The sequence below is a fragment of the Salmo salar genome, chromosome ssa11 (genome assembly GCF_905237065.1).
Source record: "Salmo salar chromosome ssa11, Ssal_v3.1, whole genome shotgun sequence".
NCBI classification, from domain to species: Eukaryota; Metazoa; Chordata; class Actinopteri; order Salmoniformes; family Salmonidae; genus Salmo; species Salmo salar.
Window position 1 is genome coordinate 41262726 of NC_059452.1, and position 22918 is coordinate 41285643.

Sequence of the window (22918 nt, forward strand, 5' to 3'; positions counted from 1 at the left end):
GTATGAGGGAGAGAGAGGGACAAATAGAACATGTATGAGGGAGAGAGAGGGACAAATAGAACATGTATGAGGGAGAGAGAGGGACAAATAGAACATGTATGAGGGAGAGAGAGGGACAAATAGAACATGTATGAGGGAGAGAGAGGGACAAATAGAACATGTATGAGGGAGAGAGAGGGACAAATAGAACATGTATGAGGGAGAGAGAGGGACAAATAGAACATGTATGAGGGAGAGAGAGGGACAAATAGAACATGTATGAGGGAGAGAGAGGGACAAATAGAACATGTATGAGGGAGAGAGAGGGACAAATAGAACATGTATGAGGGAGAGAGAGGGACAAATAGAACATGTATGAGGGAGAGAGAGGGACAAATAGAACATGTATGAGGGAGAGAGAGGGACAAATAGAACATGTATGAGGGAGAGAGAGGGACAAATAGAACATGTATGAGGGAGAGAGAGGGACAAATAGAACATGTATGAGGGAGAGAGAGGGACAAATAGAACATGTATGAGGGAGAGAGAGGGACAAATAGAACATGTATGAGGGAGAGAGAGGGACAAATAGAACATGTATGAGGGAGAGAGAGGGACAAATAGAACATGTATGAGAGAGACAGGGAGAGAGAGGGACAAATAGAACATGTATGAGAGAGACAGGGAGAGAGAGGGACAAATAGAACATGTATGAGAGAGACAGGGAGAGAGAGGGACAAATAGAACATGTATGAGAGAGACAGGGAGAGAGAGGGACAAATAGAACATGTATGAGAGAGACAGGGAGAGAGAGGGACAAATAGAACATGTATGAGAGAGACAGGGAGAGAGAGGGACAAATAGAACATGTATGAGAGAGAGAGAGGGACAAATAGAACACGTATGAGAGAGACAAATAGAACATGTATGAGAGAGACAGGGAGAGAGAGGGACAAATAGAACATGTATGAGAGAGACAGGGAGAGAGAGGGACAAATAGAACATGTATGAGAGAGAGAGAGGGACAAATAGAACATGTATGAGAGAGACAGGGAGAGAGAGGGACAAATAGAACATGTATGAGAGAGACAGGGAGAGAGAGGGACAAATAGAACATGTATGAGAGAGACAGGGAGAGAGAGGGACAAATAGAACATGTATGAGAGAGACAGGGAGAGAGAGGGACAAATAGAACATGTATGAGAGAGAGAGAGAGGGACAAATAGAACATGTATGAGGGAGAGAGAGGGACAAATAGAACATGTATGAGAGAGACAGGGAGAGAGAGGGACAAATAGAACATGTATGAGAGAGACAGGGAGAGAAGAGGGACAAATAGAACATGTATGAGAGAGACAGGGAGAGAGAGGGACAAATAGAACATGTATGAGAGAGACAGGGAGAGAGAGGGACAAATAGAAACCAAAGACCAAATCCCAAAATAACAACCACTTTCCCCCAAAATCCAGTGACAATTTGAGTGGTGAGCTGAATATAATCCAATCTACTAGTGCCAGTTCATTAGAACCCTGTGGAGCCACATAAAACTCTATTAGAGACTGGCTTGTCAGAGCCCTAACATCCAAGATGGTGGTCCTTCTTTAGCCCTCATTTCCCTTTAATCTGCACCCCTCCACCCCACCCCCGGACAGAAACATGAGTCCTGACTAGTTAAGCACATTACCACAGCCAAGGAGATAGGACTGGTGAGGGAGGGAGATCTCTGTAGTTTGCTCCCTGACTAGACCAGTAATTAAGCACATTGACATGGGGCCTGGTAAGGGAAGGAGGGATGGGAGAGAGAGATGGAGGGTGGGACAGAGCAATCTCCCTGTCATTGTCCCGGTTTATTTACGATCCGGGGCTGGGAAAGCAATGAACATTTATTCTGCCTGCCATAAAGGATATTGAAAGGAGCAGAGCACTGTGAGTCTCCTCTCCAACCCCCAACCCTCCTTCAGCAGTTTAATAGCTACACTTCCTCCCATGTATGAGCCCCTCACACTCACCCCTTGTCTATTGTTTTCCCCTACCCCCTCCTTTCCCGTTTCTCACACACACACACACTCACGTGGGCGTGGTCCTTGGCTTTGGAGGAGGGCGTGCTGCCGGAGGAGGCCACGGAGGCGGGGCTGTTGGGGGCGTCCTTCTTTAGGGCCCGTGATTTGTCCAGACCGTTTTCTGGAGGAGAATGGGCAGGGCTCGCCCTGGGAGTGGCTGGGTCCTAGAGAGAGAGAACAAGAGAAAGAGAAAAATGATGAGGGAGAGGAAGAGAGTGAGAGAATGAGTAAATGGAGGAGTGGAAACACGCTGGAACATGTACATGAAGGTCAAACAAACCCAGGCCACGTGCACACACACACACACACACACACACACACTTTGTTTGTCCTCTGTCTCCGTCACCCTAGGGGTTCCATCCAGGTTTCTTTGTATAAGCATGTCTCCGTACAAATAAAGCTTTTATTTGGTACACATACACATAAGTGGATGTTATACACAACCACACAGTTCTGCTTCCTTCTGTATTTTAGGGGCCGTTTCCCTGGTGACCTTAGTGAGGGTGTGACAGCTGTTAAGGTCTCTGTCAGCTCTGGTTCCTCAACAAAGACACCAGTGTTCAGTCACTAGCTACCAGAGAGACGGGGTGGAATGTGGCTCTGCAACTCAACCACACTAACATACCAACACACTCATACGTATGTCCACTCAAACACACACATGCAAGCGACCAGCTGCTCTTACCTCATTGGACACATCCACGACGAGGTCGTCACTTTTGTCTCCATCGCTATCCTGTTGAGAGACAGTGTTAGACAGTGACCACACTTATATCAGTGTGTGAGAGCAGTACTTCTCCTGTTTAAAGGTGCTGACTGTATTATTTGTGTGTGTGTGTGTGTGTGCTCCCACTCACGTATCTGCTCATAGTGTCCTTCTCCTCCACCTTGCGTTTCTTGGAGTCCATGCTATAATCAGAGGAACTGCGGTGTTTGTCGCTGGCTGCACGCAGGCTGTCCGACGGAGACACTGAGTTATTCTGGAACAACACGCAGACAGACGAGGAACCATGTCAGTCACAGGAGTCGTCCCACGTAACAAAACGTCTAGGAGAAATGTGCTCTGCAAGTTTAGGTCTTGAAGTGTGTCTTTGTGCTGTAGAGACAGACATCTTAGAGGGGAGAGCTGCCAGGCCGCCGATGGGGCTTTACCAAAGTCCTTCAAACACACACCCCTTGACAGAGCTAAACCTCCCCTCAGACTAGAGGATATTAGCTCAACACGCACCATGATGCATCAGTGAGGGACAGGGAGTGAGCCTGACAGTGAGCCCAGGAGACAAACTGCACAGACTCATCTTCTCCCAGGCCTTCCATTGACTGAGGCTGCTTACACACAACGCAAACAATGCAGAACTTGTTTTCCTGTCCTCCTCCTGCTATCCCTCCAAAAACAAACAAACAAACAAACAAACAAACACACACACACACACACACACACACACACACACACACACACACACACACACACACACACCATCAGAAAGGAAAACACCAGGTGAACAGTGGTTCTTTCTCCAGAGCTGCTGGGCTGAACGGATGACTGCTGGAGAGTGGGCTGGTGTGGTGAGTTCTGACCTCACACAGGTCGGCACCTTGCCAGGACCACTCAGTGGTTATACAGTACATAAACAAGTAGCGAGGGAGGGACAGGAAACTGCCTAAACCACAGGGATTGAATGACAGGAGAGAGTGAGTGAGTGAGTGAGTGAGTGAGTGAGTGAGTGAGTGAGTGAGTGAGTGAGTGAGTGAGTGAGTGAGTGAGTGAGTGAGTGAGTGAGTGAGTGAGTGAGTGAGTGAGTGAGTGAGTGAGTGAGTGAGTGAGAGTGAGAGAGTGAGTGAGTGAGTGAGAGCACAGAAGGAACGTTGACAAAGAGCAAACGGAAACGGCGAGAAAAAGTAGAGCAGGAAAGTTGTCGAAAAAGAGGGAGTGAAAGAAATAGAAAAAGGCAGCTGGCATCCAATGAGAGGCCAGTAGTGAGGCACTGAGTTGAGCTCCCCACTTGTGCCCATGCTGGGCAGGCTGGGGGGGTTAGGCTGGCACTGCCAGGGTGGCACTGGGTACACTGGGCCCTCCATGCCAAGCCCACACACTCATCCAGCCTTTCATTACCCACAGAGACAGAGAGACTAAAGAGAGGACAAGAGCTGCCCATTTTAACCCCTCACCCATGTCCACTGAGAAAGAAGAAAGGAACGACAGCGAGAGAGTAAAGAAATAAAAGGAGAGAGAAAAGACGGGGCCTTGTGGTTGACAGACAGAACGAGAGAGAGGAGGAGGATGTGGTTGGGCAGCGTTGGGGTGCCCCCTTCAGAAGGGCTTTCTAGGCAACATGCCCTCGTCTTGGCTGCTGCACAAAGTAATCTGACTCCTCGTGACTCTAAGCCAAACCCTCCATTCTCCCCCTCCCTTTCCCCCCATCCCGGCTCTAAATATGTACATGAATGTTGCCATTGTGGCTCCAAAATGCGCAGCTTCTCTTTTGGAGAGGATAAAAGGAGAGAGACAAATAGAGGTGGATTGGCCTGAGGGGTTGAAAGAGGAGGGGTGGTGGGGTGGGTAACTAGCTAGCTACCTCCCAGGCCCCCCCTCTCTCTGAGGTTGTGTGCGTTTTTGGTTTTATTATCCTTGTGGATATCAGCAGTCCTTAAGGTGTCAGCATGCTTCAGTTCGGCTGGTGGAGAGCTGAAGTCCTTAAGGTGTCAGCATGCTTCAGTTCGGCTGGTGGAGAGCTGAAGTCCTTAAGGTGTCAGCATGCTTCAGTTCGGCTGGTGGAGAGCTGAAGTCCTTAAGGTGTCAGCATGCTTCAGTTCGGCTGGTGGAGAGCTGAAGTCCTTAAGGTGTCAGCATGCTTCAGTTCGGCTGGTGGAGAGCTGAAGTCCTTAAGGTGTCAGCATGCTTCAGTTCGGCTGGTGGAGAGCTGAAGTCCTTAAGGTGTCAGCATGCTTCAGTTCGGCTGGTGGAGAGCTGAAGTCCTTAAGGTGTCAGCATGCTTCAGTTCGGCTGGTGGAGAGCTGAAGTCCTTAAGGTGTCAGCATGCTTCAGTTCGGCTGGTGGAGAGCTGAAGTCCTTAAGGTGTCAGCATGCTTCAGTTCGGCTGGTGGAGAGCTGAAGTCCTTAAGGTGTCAGCATGCTTCAGTTCGGCTGGTGGAGAGCTGAAGTCCTTAAGGTGTCAGCATGCTTCAGTTCGGCTAGTGGAGAGCTGAAGTCGACTAGGTGAACCGGACAAGTGTGTTCGCATACTCCCTTAAAGACATTCCCTTGAAAAAAAAAAAGCGGCAATAGTGCAGTTTGTCCATTTTGAGATGCCGTAGCCAGTATACACTTCCTCAAAAGTCAGAATTAAAAAAGTAATTACATTACATTTTGACTTTGCTGCCAAGGAGATCTTAGTCACGCAATTTTACATGAACTATGTTTGGTGCATTATTTCTCAATGAAGAAATGTGCTATTGAGTCGTCTCTCATTGAACAACAACAAAGACTATTGAAGAATCCCTACAGTTGACCAATCACGGGCGAAGACGTCGGCTCCCAACTGGCCTCGAGAAAAAAAATGTGCCCGAAAAGCCCCAACATTTTGTCATAGTATATGTATAAACTTATGTATAAACTCTTCTGGACTGTTCCGTCTGGGAAGCATGCGGACACCTTTACAAGGATAGTAAAAACAACGACAATTCTGACAATTGGGGACATTTCGCCGGCCCCCACAAGGGAAAAGGCTATTTTAGGCTTATGGGTTAAGTTTAAGGTTAGAATTAGGTTTAGGGTAAATATCATTTTGAATGGAAATACATTGCTTGGTCCCAACAAGGATAGTAAAACAAATGTGTGTGTCTGTCTGTCTAATACACAGTGGCCTTTTAAGGCATGACTAACAGACTGGATAACCTCAGACGCCCCCTATCAGGTGACCTGAGACAACAGGACAGGAAGGGAGGAAGCGACAGAGGGAGATGAGGGAGGGGAGTGGAGTTAGCATTAGCACTGCTAATCGCAGGGGCCCAGTTCCGTTCCCTTCAGACATGACTGCACCCATTCACGCTGCCCAGTCATTGGGAACCCAATCCCTGCGTTGGCGCAGCCGCCACCGCGTCGCTATCCCTGGCTATCAGAGAGATTTAATCCAGTCTAATAAACAGAGGCTTTAACAAGAGAAGAAGCCCGGGGGAAGGAGGGAGGAAACTATTCACTATCTGTGTTCAGAAATATTTACTGGAAGTAGGCAGAGAGAGAAAGACAGAGAGACAGACAAAACGATTGAGTATGAACAAAGAAAGGAGAGAGAGAATGATTACAACAAACAGACAAACCGAAAAGGAGCGCATTAGAAAACAAAGAGGCAAAATAAGGCTGGAGAGAAAGATGGAAGGAGTAAAAGGCAGAGAGGAGGGTGGAGGGGTGGATAGATGGGCTACAGTAAATCCTCTTAGGCGGAGAGACGAGAGTCAAAGTCTCTTTTAATTGTGATGAAATTATAGAGCGGGCTAATCCTCGCCTGGTGACTGGAGTCATTTTCCACCTGGATTAGATAGTGTAGAGGGGGAAGCAGCACCAGCTCTATGAGGCAGACTCGGCTCCCCCCATTCATTATTTGATTGCAGAACAGCTTATACCAGACAAAACGTGTGTGTTCTACTGCAGGGATCAGGAATTTTACATTTCCAACAAGGTGTGGTGTTTAAAGTCTAAGCAAAGTGCCTTAGTCACCAAACAGACTGGCGCAAAGTCAATGTCAAGGGAGGGCAAGGTGGTTGAGAGAGGGTGAGAGAGGGTGAGAGAGGGGGCGTTGGAGATGGGGGGGACCTCAGAAGAATAAAGGACAACTTACCGTGCTCGACTCTCGTTCTTTTACCAGAGGGATCGCCAGGGGGGAGTGAAAGGATGACAGGCCAAGAGGGAGAAAGTGAAAAGAAAGTTAGTACTAATGGCAACATGTATTGTGACTTAATGGGCCTGCATTCACGAGAAAAATACATTTTTAAATACTTTGGTTTCACATTCAGACAAGTTAATTTAATAAGTGTTTACAGCCACTGTGGTCTGAGAGTGCATGGACATCAGGCCACCCAACTCATACTCAAACAAAATCAGCACAGAACCAAAATGGCTGTAATTTAGAGCCACAAATGCCCACTGAGCAGGGACAAAATGGCCGCAATATCAAACCACAAAGCCTATTGTATGGATCCAAAATGGCCGCAATGCAAAGTGACACTGCCCATTGAGCAGAACCACCTAACTATCCACACCCTCAAGCGCCTCACCTCTGTGCTCCAGGTCGTGGTTGTTCTTCTCGTCCTTGACGGAGGGCAGGTGGGCCTGGCTGCCCAGGGCTCCCAGCGCCAGCAGACCGGAGCCCGCCACGCCCGGGATGGGGGGTATGCCGGGGGGCTGCAGGCCCGAGGGGTGCGGGGGCATCTGGATGGGTGGCCCACCGTGGGCAGCGTGGGACAGGTGCTGAGCCTGGAGCTGCTGTTGCTGTTGGGGAAAAAGACATACGACAAGTGGGTCGGCTGGGAAGAGACCGGGGGACTGGATATACAACACATGGAGGGGGCTTAGTTAAGGTGGGCACAACGTTACAGAAACTCTCAGATAGAAATATGTACTGTCAAGAGCTGATGTCAATGCCACATTTCTATCTGCAGCGGTCTAAATGTGGCACCCCATTGGATAACAAGCCCTGGTACTGTGGTTCTCAAATCTCTTCTCCAGGAACCCCCAGACATTTCACTATTGTGTTTTAGCACAGAACTAGTTCACCTGATTTACCTAATCAAGGGCCTGATGATTAGTTGACAAGTTGAATCATGTGTGCTAGTTCTGGAATAGATCAAATACATTAACAGGCTGGGGGTCCCCGAGGAGAGGTTTGGACCGGCTGGGGGTCCCCGAAGAGAGGTTTGGACCGGCTGGGGGTCCCCGAAGAGAGGTTTGGACCGGCTGGGGGTCCCCGAAGAGAGGTTTGGACCGGCTGGGGGTCCCCGAAGAGAGGTTTGGACCGGCTGGGGGTCCCCGAAGAGAGGTTTGGACCAGCTGGGGGTCCCCGAAGAGAGGTTTGGACCGGCTGGGGGTCCCCGAAGAGAGGTTTGGACCGGCTGGGGGTCCCCGAAGAGAGGTTTGGACCGGCTGGGGGTCCCCGAAGAGAGGTTTGGACCGGCTGGGGGTCCCGAGGAGAGGTTTGAGAACCACTGTCCCAGTACATAAAGTTGTTAGTCTCCCTCCCCTCCCCAATAACAGTCCTAAACCATGGGAAGGAGGAAGGATTGGGGAGTTGAATTTAATTAGCAAATGTTTGTTAGAGGCCAGTAGGTAAGAACCATCCTTAGCAATAAGGCCATCTTCCTCACAAATACCATTCTCAGACTATTATGAGGGCCTGGGTATGAGGTCGGACACACCCCCCCGTATCCTTCACACACACACACACACCCCCCCGTATCCTTCACACACACACACACACCCCCCGTATCCTTCACACACACACCCCGTATCCTTCACACACACACACACCCCCCGTATCCTTCACACACACACCCCGTATCCTTCACACACACACACCCCCCGTATCCTTCACACACACACACACCCCACCCCGTATCCTTCACACACACCCCCCCCCGTATCCTTCACACACACACCCCGTATCCTTCACACACACACACACACACACCCCCCCGTATCCTTCACACACACACACACACACCCCACCCCGTATCCTTCACACACACCCCCCGTATCCTTCACACACACACCCCGTATCCTTCACACACACACACACACACACACACACACACACGTATCCTACAAACACGTCGCACTAAAGAAAGTCCACCTCATTTTATGAACAGAATACACTTGATAAATACTGGATGAACTGCGCCCAAACACCAGCTGCCTGCAGCAATTAGTGAGAAGCAGCCGGCAACACAACAACTGCTAGTTATCCGTCCTTCAAAGCAGGCTTCCTACTCGAAGATCTCTATTCTATGTGGACTGTTTTAGCAGACACTACAGACAAGAACATGGCTGGGGATGTATTCCCAGAGGGTTGCACATAGGGTTAATTTCACACACGGCATGACCGCAGGTGAAAATAAAAACTGCAAACCTTTCAACACCCAACAAGCAAAGTCAGCCGCCCACCTCCTGGCCCTCTGGCAAAGCCTGTTAACAGGCAGAGAGGGCGGGACACAGACACTTAGCCCTCCCAAGAGCCTGTCAACGTCAGAGAGAGAGAGAGAGAGAGAGAGAGAGAAAGAGCGTGAGAGAAAGAGAGGCCGAGAGAGAGACAGTGAGAGACAGAGAGGAAGAGGGAGAGCGAGAGGGAGAGAGACAGACGAGATCGACTCAGGGATCCAGACTAACAGGCGGGAGTTAAATAGCCACTCAGCTGAAAAGGGGAAGCGAGTGCTTTAAAACGAGGTTAAATAACACTTAGCACATCCATCAACAGTCAGTCCCAAACCAATCTATTGACCTTCCTGATAGCTAGCTGGGAGTATTATAGCCCTGACCCATACTACTCATTAGAAGAGGGGGAAACACATACACAGAGCTTGTAAGCCTTTTAACAGTAAAGGTTGATCAAGTCTGGTCTCTTAACAATAGGCCTATTATCCAGTAGGCTCATTATCTGGAGCTGAGGGGCTGGCGGTATAGAATGGATGGAACCCACTTAGACAGGCAGGATTGTTAATCAATATTGTGCTGGTGGTGTGTGGAGCAGGGGCCTATGTGTGTTAGGGAGGGAGGGGAGGGAGGGAAGGATAGAGCAGAGAAGTCCCTGTTGAGGGTGCCTAATGAGGGAAGCATGCAGAGAAGCATCATCAAGAAGACTCATTAAGGGGCCACCGAGGCAGACGAGGAGTGGAGTGAGGGATGGGGGAAATAAACTGCCTCCGATTCAATATTCCTGGACAAAGAGGTGACCGACCTCCTTTCACACTTATCTGTTTTCATCTGTGTAAATGACTCCAAATCTTAGCTGGGTTTTGTCAGGAGGGGATGAGCAGAGAAGAGACTATTAAAGCTAACTGGGCAAATCACAGCTCCCACAGACAGACTGTTAGTCAGCTGGAACCAACATCAACACTATGAAAGAATAACTGACTGGCAGACTGGCTGGCAGACAACCTGACTAAAGAGCATAGAAACAAACAAGGCTGGGTTCCAATACTTTAAAGTGCTTCCTTTCCTGCACTGACCTTTTTTGGATCAAGGAAAGCAAACAAAGGGAAGGAAGCCAATTTTCAGTATCGAGACACCCAATGCATGCTTTAGTTCCCGACTTCCTACCACACTGTCGTTACAAAACCACTTGACATGCTAACAGTGGCAGCAATTCAAACAAACGTCAACCACAACATCTCTTCTCATTCCCTCCATCCATCCCTCTCCCAAACACTGACCATGAAGGCTGGGTAGACAGCATGTTGCTGTTGCTGTAGGAGTCAAAGAAAAAGGGTGGTAAGAGGAGGTAGCTGTGGCTAGGGAAGATCTCAATTGCACACTCAAGTCCTCTTTTTCTCAAAACCCATTGAGGAGAAGGTCAGAGGGGAGGCCCCTCTGGCTTTCTCATCTAATGGGTTTTAAGGAGATGAGGAGAGAGGACGCAAAGAGTACGCAATTGAGACCTTCCCTAGATCTAGCTCAGTACTAACGCTAGCTATAGCGCCATGCTTGCTAACGCTAGCTATAGCGCCATGCTTGCTAACGCTAGCTATAGCGCCATGCTTGCTAACGCTAGCTATAGCTCCATGCTTGCTAACGCTAGCTATAGCTCCATGCTTGCTAACGCTAGCTATAGCTCCATGCTTGCTAATGCTAGCTATAGCTCCATGCTTGCTAATGCTAGCTATAGCTCCATGCTTGCCAATGCTAGCTATAGCTCAATGCTTGCTAATGCTAGGAGGCTAACCACAGGTGCATGCAATGCAGTACAGTTTGAGTGGTAAGGCTACGATAACACAATGTCCAAAGTGAAATGAACTGTGAGAACACATCGTTGGTCAGCGGTATGAGAGTCCTTCAAGGGGGCTGAGGTACCTGCAATGGCTGAGGTTCTTATGTCAGAATTGCAGTGGCTTGTATTAATTCGTTGAGTAGAAAAATACATTTAAAAAATATATATTTTTAAATACTCATTAAATAGAGGGATAGGCCTACACATACTGACGTATAGGGCAATATAAAAGTCTGGTCTTAAAATCAGTCTAATTTCTGTATTCTTTACAGACTGTGTAGTGTCCATTTAGCCAGTTTGCTACGCTCCACCTAGATGAAAACCAAAGCCATATCTACAAGACATCTAATATGTAAATAATGAGGTACTAAAATGTACACAGAGGTTTGAGCCAATGTGACTGCAGACAAATGCCCTCTGTGTGAAAAAAGGGACACACTCAAACCAAATGGAAATGTGAATTTGACACTCAAATCTGCAGCAAATAAAAACATGCAAAGTGAGCGAGTGGGTCCTCCAAATAGCAAATGTTTGGCCCAGAACAACAACAACACGGGTGCTGTAATACATGTTTTACATGAATCGTGTGTCAGGTGTCCAACAGATGACCATTTACGTAGGTTTTACTAGATCAGATATGCAAAACACCAACAGTAACCCATCTGTTAACCATTGATGTTGCCCTTAGGTACAAATCTAGGATCAGCTTTCCCTGCCCAAATCCCAACTTTAACCATTGGGGTGGAAACTTTCTAAACTGGTCTTAGATCAGTGTCTGGGGGCAACTTCACCCTGTCCTGTTAACCATTATCTAAGAACAAGGTGGTGCTAAAAAGCTAGTAGCTTCACACACTACCTAAAATAATGGGCACCTAGTTTGTCTACTTGGTAAGATTAACAATTAACAGATCCGTGATTACTTTGGAATGGGTTAACGTTCTGGAACATCATGTGCGAACTGTTTGTACACCAACTGTGCTGGTTGTCTGGAGAGCTAGATTAGTGCACCTGTGTTATGGGAAGCAATGGGAAACAGTGTGTAAACTGTTATCTGTGCAGAGCTATATTACTGTATGAAACCATATAAACAGTTTGTATACAAACTGGCAGGTATGCAGTGTTGTATTGGGGGTTGTAAACCCTGTTGGAATATGTTGTTTATTGGAGCGCCCTCTCTCTCTCTCAGGTCACTCTGTGCCTGGGGAAGAGGACAGGTTAGCAGGTAGTATATCTCCTGAGATAACACTGGCCTGGGGAGGGGAGACTGACTGACTACTGGGAAAAAGAATTCTGCCCCGGACGGGTCAGGGTGCTGTGTGTGTGTGTGTGTGTGTGTGTGTGTGTGTGTGTGTGTGTGTGTGTGTGTGTGTGTCGCTCCCTTTCTGGAGGACTGGGTGTGTGAATGTGTGTCGCTCAAGTTATTCCACACCAATCTCAACAAACCATTTCTGCATGGACCTCGCTTTGTGCATGGGGGCATTGTCATGCTCAAACAGGAAAGGGACTTCCCCAAAGTGTTGCCAAAAAGTTGGAAGCACAGAATCGTCTAGAATGTCATTGTATGCTGTAGCAATTTGATTTACCGTCACTGCAACTAAGGGGCCTAGCCTGAACCATGAAAAACAGACCCAGACCATTATACCTCCTCCACCGAACTTTACAGTTGGCACTATGCATTCGGGCAGGTAGCGTTCTCCTGGAATCCGCAAAATCCAGATTCGTCCATCAGACTGCCAGATGGTGAAGCGTGATTCATCATTCCAGAGAAAGCATTTCCATTGCTCCAGAGTCCAATGGCGGCAAGCTTTACACCCCTCCAGCTGATGCTTGGCACTGCGAATGTTGATCTTAGGCTTGTGTGCCGCTGCTCGGCCATGGAAACCCATTTCATGAAGCTCCCAACAAACAGTTATTGTGCCGAAGTTGCTTCCAGAGGCAGTTTGGAACTCTGTAGTGAGTATTGCAACCAAGGACAGACGATTTTTGCGCTCTTCAGCACTTGGCGGTCCCATTCTGTGAGCTTGTGTGGCCTACCCCTCTGCGGCTGAGACTGTTGCTCCTAGACCTTTCCACTTCACACTTACAGTTGAACGGGGCAGCTCTAGCAGGGCAGAAATATGACAACCTGACTTGTTGGAAAGGTGGCATCCTATGACAGTGCCACATTGAAAGTCGCTGAGCTCTTTAGAAAGACCATTATACTGCCAATGTTTGTCTATGGAGACTGCATGGCTGCATGCTCGATTTTATACACCTGTCAGTAACAGATGTGGCTGAAATAGCCGAATCCATTGATTTGAAGGGGTATCCACATATACTTGAGTGTGTGTGATATATATATTTGCGTCTCTCTTCCTCTTCATCAGGGCTGAATTAAGTCTATGGATATTCTTTCTCAAACAAACTAGTCCGCATGTCTGTCCCTCAGTGTAAAGATGACATAGTTGAGTCCCTGAGGTTTAAAGAAAACAGGGTTAAGTGTACACTTCTGTCCCTCTCCCTGTCAATGTAGTTTCTCCCTCTGATAGAAGTGTGTGTGTGATTGTGTGCATGTGCCTCCGTTTGACACTGGACATCGTTTAGTCAGACACACATATCAACTAGCCAAACCCTGCTGGCTTCTGATTACCGTCAGATATTTAATGACCTCCCTTCTTCCATCCCTCTATCCCTTGCTCTCTCCCCCACACAGTGGAAGCATGGAGATTGATTTCCTGCCATCTCTTCCTCCAACAAATAAAAGCCTGTTTTCATAGTGAGTGTGCGTGTGTGTATGTGTGCCAAGTTGCCGAGCTCAACAGCCCTGCCCCTGCTTAATGGCAAAGGCGTGTGTGTCTGTCTGTCCACTGGACAGTAAAATTAAACCGCCTGGTGGCTGGGAGGAGAGGAGGAAGTAATTACCTTGGAAAAGGGGTCACAGTCTTGACTCATTTGCCTTAATTGAATTCCAATATCTGCCTCCGGCCGGCTTGACCCCACCTATGGGGCTGGCTAACTGCTAGCTAAGCGCTAAGGGCTTCAGAATAGCTACAGACAGCTAGGGGGTCAGCTAGCTAACCGCTAAGGGCTTCAGGATAGCTACGGACAGCTAAGGGGTCATCTAGCTCAAACTAGTAAAAACAGCTAGCATGTTAGCTTTATATAATAGGGCGGGAGGAACATTAGATGTTCTAGGAACTTAGGAAGACGAGGTGTTATCATTTCAGAGTGTTCAGATTCCCAGATAGATCTGACTGCTCCTAGAAACACACAACATACTGTGCATCTGGTCAACTCATCAGCAAGCCCTTGGTTAACTGGATCAGGTGTGCCACGACTGGAATAGATCAAATAAGTGGAATGAGGAGAGCTTTGACTTTCAGAGTTAAGGAAGGGATTACCAGGTAAAGTCTTATTATGATTCAGCCACAACATGGTTAAGTTCTATAGCCTAGTTTCCATAGAGCTCTAAGATGGTGTGTGTGTGTGGGGGTGGGGAGAGGCTATAACAGTAAGTGTAATCTCAGCTTCAGGACACTACTGGTGAGCCTGTAGAGGAATAAGAAGGCTGAGAGGTAGCGATGAAGACTGCACTGGCTGGAGCCCCTTATCCAATTAAAAACATCCTTACTGGCAAAGTGGAATCAGAGCAAAGCCCCATGATCTGATCAGTGTTACCGCTCTAATCTCAGCCAGGTCTTAACGTTACCCTCTCTGTGAACATCTTAGTTCACAACCAACACCAGCCACTCTCAGTTCAACAACGACACCTGCCACTCTCTCTCAGTTCACAACCAACACCAGCCACTCTCTCTCAGTTCACAACCAACACCAGCCACTCTCTCTCAGTTCACAACCAACACCAGCCACTCTCTCTCAGTTCACAACCAACACCAGCCACTCTCTCTCAGTTCACAACCAACACCAGCCACTCTCTCTCAGTTCACAACCAACACCAGCCACTCTCTCTCAGTTCACAACCAACACCAGCCACTCTCTCTCAGTTCACAACCAACACCAGCCACTCTCTCTCAGTTCACAACCAACACCAGCCACTCTCTCTCAGTTCACAACCAACACCAGCCACTCTCTCTCAGTTCACAACCAACACCAGCCACTCTCTCTCAGTTCACAACCAACACCAGCCACTCTCTCTCAGTTCACAACCAACACCAGCCACTCTCTCTCAGTTCACAACCAACACCAGCCACTCTCTCTCAGTTCACAACCAACACCTGCCACTCTCTCTCAGTTCACAACCAACACCAGCCACTCTCTCTCAGTTCACAACCAACACCAGCCACTCTCTCTCAGTTCACAACCAACACCTGCCACTCTCTCTCAGTTCACAACCAACACCAGCCACTCTCTCTCAGTTCACAACCAACACCAGCCACTCTCTCTCAGTTCACAACCAACACCTGCCACTCTCTCTCAGTTCACAACCAACACCAGCCACTCTCTCTCAGTTCACAACCAACACCTGCCACTCTCTCTCAGTTCACAACCAACACCTGCCACTCTCTCTCAGTTCACAACCAACACCAGCCACTCTCTCTCAGTTCACAACCAACACCTGCCACTCTCTCTCAGTTCACAACCAACACCTGCCACTCTCTCTCAGTTCACAACCAACACCAGCCACTCTCTCGCAGTTCACAACCAACACCTGCCACTCTCTCGCAGTTCACAACCAACACCTGCCACTCTCTCTCAGTTCACAACCAACACCTGCCACTCTCTCTCAGTTCACAACCAACACCAGCCACTCTCTCTCAGTTCAACAACGACACCTGCCACTCTCTCTCAGTTCACAACCAACACCAGCCACTCTCTCTCAGTTCACAACCAACACCTGCCACTCTCTCTCAGTTCACAACCAACACCTGCCACTCTCTCTCAGTTCACAACCAACACCAGCCACTCTCTCTCAGTTCAACAACGACACCTGCCACTCTCTCTCAGTTCACAACCAACACCAGCCACTCTCTCTCAGTTCACAACCAACACCAGCCACTCTCTCTCAGTTCACAACCAACACCTGCCACTCTCTCTCAGTTCACAACCAACACCAGCCACTCTCTCTCAGTTCACAACCAACACCAGCCACTCTCTCTCAGTTCACAACCAACACCAGCCACTCTCTCTCAGTTCACAACCAACACCAGCCACTCTCTCTCAGTTCACAACCAACACCAGCCACTCTCTCTCAGTTCACAACCAACACCAGCCACTCTCTCTCAGTTCACAACCAACACCAGCCACTCTCTCTCAGTTCACAACCAACACCTGCCACTCTCTCTCAGTTCACAACCAACACCAGCCACTCTCTCTCAGTTCACAACCAACACCAGCCACTCTCTCTCAGTTCACAACCAACACCTGCCACTCTCTCTCAGTTCACAACCAACACCAGCCACTCTCTCTCAGTTCACAACCAACACCAGCCACTCTCTCTCAGTTCACAACCAACACCTGCCACTCTCTCTCAGTTCACAACCAACACCAGCCACTCTCTCTCAGTTCACAACCAACACCAGCCACTCTCTCTCAGTTCACAACCAACACCTGCCACTCTCTCTCAGTTCACAACCAACACCTGCCACTCTCTCTCAGTTCACAACCAACACCAGCCACTCTCTCTCAGTTCACAACCAACACCTGCCACTCTCTCTCAGTTCACAACCAACACCTGCCACTCTCTCTCAGTTCACAACCAACACCAGCCACTCTCTCTCAGTTCACAACCAACACCAGCCACTCTCTCGCAGTTCACAACCAACACCTGCCACTCTCTCTCAGTTCACAACCAACACCTGCCACTCTCTCTCAGTTCACAACCAACACCAGCCACTCTCTCTCAGTTCAACAACGACACCTGCCACTCTCTCTCAGTTCACAACCAACACCAGCCACTCTCTCTCAGTTCACAACCAACACCTGCCACTCTCTCTCAGTTCACAACCAACACCTGCCACTCTCTCTCAGTTCACAACCAACACCAGCCACTCTCTCTCAGTTCAACAACGACACCTGCCACTCTCTCTCAGTTCACAACCAACACCAGCCACTCTCTCTCAGTTCACAACCAACACCAGCCACTCTCTCTCAGTTCACAACCAACACCTGCCACTCTCTCTCAGTTCACAACCAACACCAGCCACTCTCTCTCAGTTCACAACCAACACCAGCCACTCTCTCTCAGTTCACAACCAACACCTGCCACTCTCTCTCAGTTCACAACCAACACCAGCCACTCTCTCTCAGTTCACAACCAACACCAGCCACTCTCTCTCAGTTCACAACCAACACCTGCCACTCTCTCTCAGTTCACAACCAACACCTGCCACTCTCTCTCAGTTCACAACCAACACCAGCCACTCTCTCTCAGTTCACAACCAACACCTGCCACTCTCTCTCAGTTCACAACCAACACCTGCCACTCTCTCTCAGTTCACAACCAACACCAGCCACTCTCTCTCAGTTCACAACCAACACCAGCCACTCTCTCGCAGTTCACAACCAACACCTGCCACTCTCTCTCAGTTCACAACCAACACCTGCCACTCTCTCTCAGTTCACAACCAACACCAGCCACTCTCTCTCAGTTTAACAACGACACCTGCCACTCTCTCTCAGTTCACAACCAACACCTGCCACTCTCTCTCAGTTCACAACCAACACCTGCCACTCTCTCTCAGTTCACAACCAACACCAGCCACTCTCTCTCAGTTCACAACCAACACCTGCCACTCTCTCAGCCATTGCAGGAGGGGGGCCCCTTGAAGGACTGATTGCTGACTGACCAACAAGCTGCTGACCAGTGGGAAAGTATATATAACTGTCAGACGTATGTAGAATTGAAGATAAATGAATCAAAACCACCATGGTAACTGGTAAATCAAATAGACAGTGCATCACATAAGGTACATCAACTCATAATGAAAAACCAGTGGTGACAGAGGCAACGCTGCACGTGGGAGGGGTATGGTGGTGACATAGTGTGGACCCTACAGTAACCATCCCCTACCAGGAACCTACAGTAACCATCCCCTACCAGGACCCTACAGTAACATCCCCTACCAGGACCCTACAGTAACCATCCCCTACCAGGACCCTACAGTAACCATCCTCTACCAGGACCCTACAGTAACCATCCCCTACAGTAACCATCCCCTACCAGGACCCTACAGTAACATCCCCTACCAGGACCCTACAGTAACCATCCCCTACCAGGACCCTACAGTAACCATCCCCTACCAGGACCCTACAGTAACCATCCCCTACAGTAACCATCCCCTACAGTAACCATCCCCTACCAGGACCCTACAGTAACCATCCCCTACCAGGACCCTACAGTAACCATCCCCTACCAGGACCCTACAGTAACCATCCTCTACCAGGACCCTACAGTAACCATCCTCTACCAGGACCCTACAGTAACATCCTCTACCAGGACCCTACAGTAACCATCCCCTACCAGGACCCTACAGTAACCATCCCCTACCAGGACCCTACAGTAACCATCCCCTACCAGGACACTACAGTAACCATCCCCTACCAGGACCCTACAGTAACCATCCCCTACCAGGACACTACAGTAACCATCCCCTACCAGGACCCTACAGTAACCATCCCCTACCAGGACCCTACAGTAACCATCCTCTACCAGGACCCTACAGTAACCATCCCCTACCAGGACCCTACAGTAACCATCCCCTACCAGGACACTACAGTAACCATCCCCTACCAGGACCCTACAGTAACATCCTCTACCAGGACCCTACAGTAACATCCTCTACCAGGACCCTACAGTAACCATCCCCTACCAGGACCCTACAGTAACCATCCCCTACCAGGACCCTACAGTAACCATCCCCTACCAGGACCCTACAGTAACCATCCCCTACCAGGACCCTACAGTAACCATCCCCTACCAGGACCCTACAGTAACCATCCCCTACCAGGACCCTACAGTAACCATCCCCTACCAGGACCCTACAGTAACCATCCCCTACCAGGACCCTACAGTAACCATCCTCTACCAGGAGACCCTACAGTAACCATCCCCTACCAGGAGACCCTACAGTAACCATCCCCTACCAGGACCCTACAGTAACCATCCCCTACCAGGACCCTACAGTAACCATCCTCTACCAGAACCCTACAGTAACCATCCCCTACCAGGACCCTACAGTAACCATCCCCTACCAGGAGACCCTACAGTAACCATCCCCTACCAGGAGACCCTACAGTAACCATCCCCTACCAGGAGACCCTACAGTAACCATCCCCTACCAGGAGACCCTACAGTAACCATCCCCTACCAGGACCCTACAGTAACCATCCCCTACCAGGACCCTACAGTAACCATCCCCTACCAGGAGACCCTACAGTAACCATCCCCTACCAGGAGACCCTACAGTAACCATCCCCTACCAGGACCCTACAGTAACCATCCTCTACCAGAACCCTACAGTAACCATCCCCTACCAGAACCCTACAGTAACCATCCCCTACCAGGACCCTACAGTAACCATTCCCTACCAGGACCCTACAGTAACCATCCCCTACCAGGACCCTACAGTAACCATCCCCTACCAGGACCCTACAGTAACCATCCTCTACCAGGACCCTACAGTAACCATCCTCTACCAGGACCCTACAGTAACCATCCCCTACCAGGACCCTACAGTAACCATCCCCTACAGTAACCATCCCCTACCAGGACCCTACAGTAACCATCCCCTACAGTAACCATCCCCTACCAGGACCCTACAGTAACCATCCCCTACAGTAACCATCCCCTACCAGGACACTACAGTAACCACCCCCTACCAGGACACTATAGTAACCATCCTCTACCAGGACACTACAGTAACCATCCCCTACCAGGACACTACAGTAACCACCCCCTACCAGGACACTATAGTAACCATCCCCTACCAGGACCCTACAGTAACCATCCCCAACCAGGACCCTACAGTAACCATCCTCTACCAGGACCCTACAGTAACCATCCCCTACCAGGACCCTACAGTAACCATCCCCTACCAGAACCCTACAGTAACCACCCCCTACCAGAACCCTACAGTAACCATCCCCTACCAGGACCCTACAGTAACCATCCCCTACCAGGAGACTACAGTAACCATCCCCTACCAGGACCCTACAGTAACCATCCCCTACCAGGACCCTACAGTAACCATCCTCTACCAGGACCCTACAGTAACCATCCCCTACAGTAACATCCTCTACCAGGACCCTACAGTAACCATCCCCTACCAGGACCCTACAGTAACCATCCCCTACCAGGACCCTACAGTAACCATCCCCTACCAGGACCCTACAGTAACCATCCCCTACCAGGACCCTACAGTAACCATCCCCTACCAGGACCCTACAGTAACCATCCCCTACCAGGACCCTACAGTAACCATCCCCTACCAGGACCCTACAGTAACCATCCCCTACCAGGACACTACAGTAACCATCCCCTACCAGGACCCTACAGTAACCATCCTCTACCAGGACCCTACAGTAACCATCCTCTACCAGGACCCTACAGTAACCATCCTCTACCAGGACACTACAGTAACCATCCCCTACCAGGACCCTACAGTAACATCCTCTACCAGGACCCTACAGTAACCATCCCCTACCAGGACCCTACAGTAACCATCCTCTACCAGGACCCTACAGTAACCATCCTCTACCAGGACCCTACAGTAACCATCCTCTACCAGGACCCTACAGTAACCATCCTCTACCAGGACCCTACAGTAACCATCCTCTACCAGGACCCTACAGTAACCATCCCCTACCAGGACCCTACAGTAACATCCTCTACCAGGACCCTACAGTAACCATCCCCTACCAGGACCCTACAGTAACCATCCCCTACCAGGACCCTACAGTAACCATCCCCTACCAGGACCCTACAGTAACCATCCCCTACCAGGACCCTACAGTAACCACCCCCTACCAGGACACTATAGTAACCATCCTCTACCAGGACCCTACAGTAACCATCCTCTACCAGGACACTACAGTAACCATCCTCTACCAGGACACTACAGTAACCATCCCCTACCAGGACCCTACAGTAACATCCTCTACCAGGACCCTACAGTAACCATCCCCTACCAGGACCCTACAGTAACCATCCTCTACCAGGACCCTACAGTAACCATCCTCTACCAGGACCCTACAGTAACCATCCCCTACCAGGACCCTACAGTAACCATCCCCTACCAGGACCCTACAGTAACCATCCTCTACCAGGACCCTACAGTAACCATCCTCTACCAGGACCCTACAGTAACCATCCTCTACCAGGACCCTACAGTAACCATCCTCTACCAGGACCCTACAGTAACCATCCCCTACCAGGACCCTACAGTAACATCCTCTACCAGGACCCTACAGTAACATCCTCTACCAGGACCCTACAGTAACATCCTCTACCAGGACCCTACAGTAACCATCCCCTACCAGGACCCTACAGTAACCATCCCCTACCAGGACCCTACAGTAACCATCCCCTACCAGGACCCTACAGTAACCATCCTCTACCAGGACCCTACAGTAACCATCCCCTACCAGAACCCTACAGTAACCATCCCCTACCAGAACCCTACAGTAACCACCCCCTACCAGGACCCTACAGTAACCACCCCCTACCAGGACACTACAGTAACCATCCCCTACCAGGACACTACAGTAACCATCCCCTACCAGGACACTACAGTAACCATCCCCTACCAGGACACTACAGTAACCATCCCCTACCAGGACACTACAGTAACATCCTCTACCAGGACACTACAGTAACATCCTCTACCAGGACCCTACAGTAACATCCTCTACCAGGACCCTACAGTAACCATCCCCTACCAGGACCCTACAGTAACCATCCCCTACCAGGACCCTACAGTAACCATCCCCTACCAGGACCCTACAGTAACCATCCCCTACCAGGACCCTACAGTAACCATCCTCTACCAGGACACTACAGTAACCATCCTCTACCAGGACACTACAGTAACCATCCCCTACCAGGACCCTACAGTAACCATCCCCTACCAGGACCCTACAGTAACCATCCCCTACCAGGACCCTACAGTAACCATCCCCTACCAGGACCCTACAGTAACCATCCCCTACCAGGACACTACAGTAACCATCCCCTACCAGGACACTACAGTAACCATCCCTTACCAGGACCCTACAGTAACCATCCCCTACCAGGACCCTACAGTAACCATCCTCTACCAGGACCCTACAGTAACCATCCCCTACCAGGACCCTACAGTAACCATCCCCTACCAGGACCCTACAGTAACCATCCCCTACCAGGAGACCCTACAGTAACCATCCTCTACCAGGACCCTACAGTAACCATCCTCTACCAGGACCCTACAGTAACCATCCCCTACAGTAACCATCCCCTACCAGGACCCTACAGTAACATCCTCTACCAGGACCCTACAGTAACATCCTCTACCAGGACCCTACAGTAACCATCCCCTACCAGGACCCTACAGTAACATCCTCTACCTAGCTACTAACTCCACATATATATATATATAAAACAACATGTAGTGTACTTTGAACAAGAGAGAGATCTATGAGATAGAGGGGCCTAAATCTTTGTGAAATGAGAGTTGAGACAGTATATTGCTAGTGGACTACCGGTCCCCTCCGTACATGCAGGTTTACCCCCGTCTCTGGCTGAATGAAGTAAAGTAAGAGGGGTACACACGGTGAGAGGCAGATTGGGAAGTCCACGTACCCCGATGATGGCATTGAGCTCAGTCATCGTGACCTGCTTGGCACGCTCAACAGCCTGAGCGACCTGCTGCTGGTGCTGTTGGGGAGAAACAGAGACAAGGTTTAGCCAACTTCAGCTAGGCTACTGTACAGCAA

The 22918-nt window shown here is 49.6% G+C and overlaps 1 protein-coding gene across 9 annotated transcripts in view; it reads right to left on the minus strand.

Annotated features, from left to right (window-relative positions):
* The window catches only part of LOC123725164 (transducin-like enhancer protein 3-B), a 55719-nt gene that overhangs the window by 19859 nt on the left and 12942 nt on the right, over positions 1-22918 (minus strand). For 2 of the 9 annotated variants that reach the window (XM_045689569.1, XM_045689567.1), the window contains exons 7-13: positions 22785-22859; positions 10458-10490; positions 7311-7524; positions 6875-6936; positions 2897-3019; positions 2725-2775; positions 2051-2203 (exon numbers count right to left, since the gene is read on the minus strand). In XM_045689569.1, coding sequence (XP_045545525.1) covers positions 2051-2203; positions 2725-2775; positions 2897-3019; positions 6875-6936; positions 7311-7524; positions 10458-10490; positions 22785-22859 — 711 coding nt within the window. Of the gene's footprint in view, positions 1-2050; positions 2204-2724; positions 2776-2896; positions 3020-6874; positions 6937-7310; positions 7525-10457; positions 10491-22754; positions 22860-22918 lie in introns of all 9 variants that reach the window. The other 7 variants (XM_045689575.1, XM_045689574.1, XM_045689573.1 and 4 more) reach the window with 5 other exon arrangements.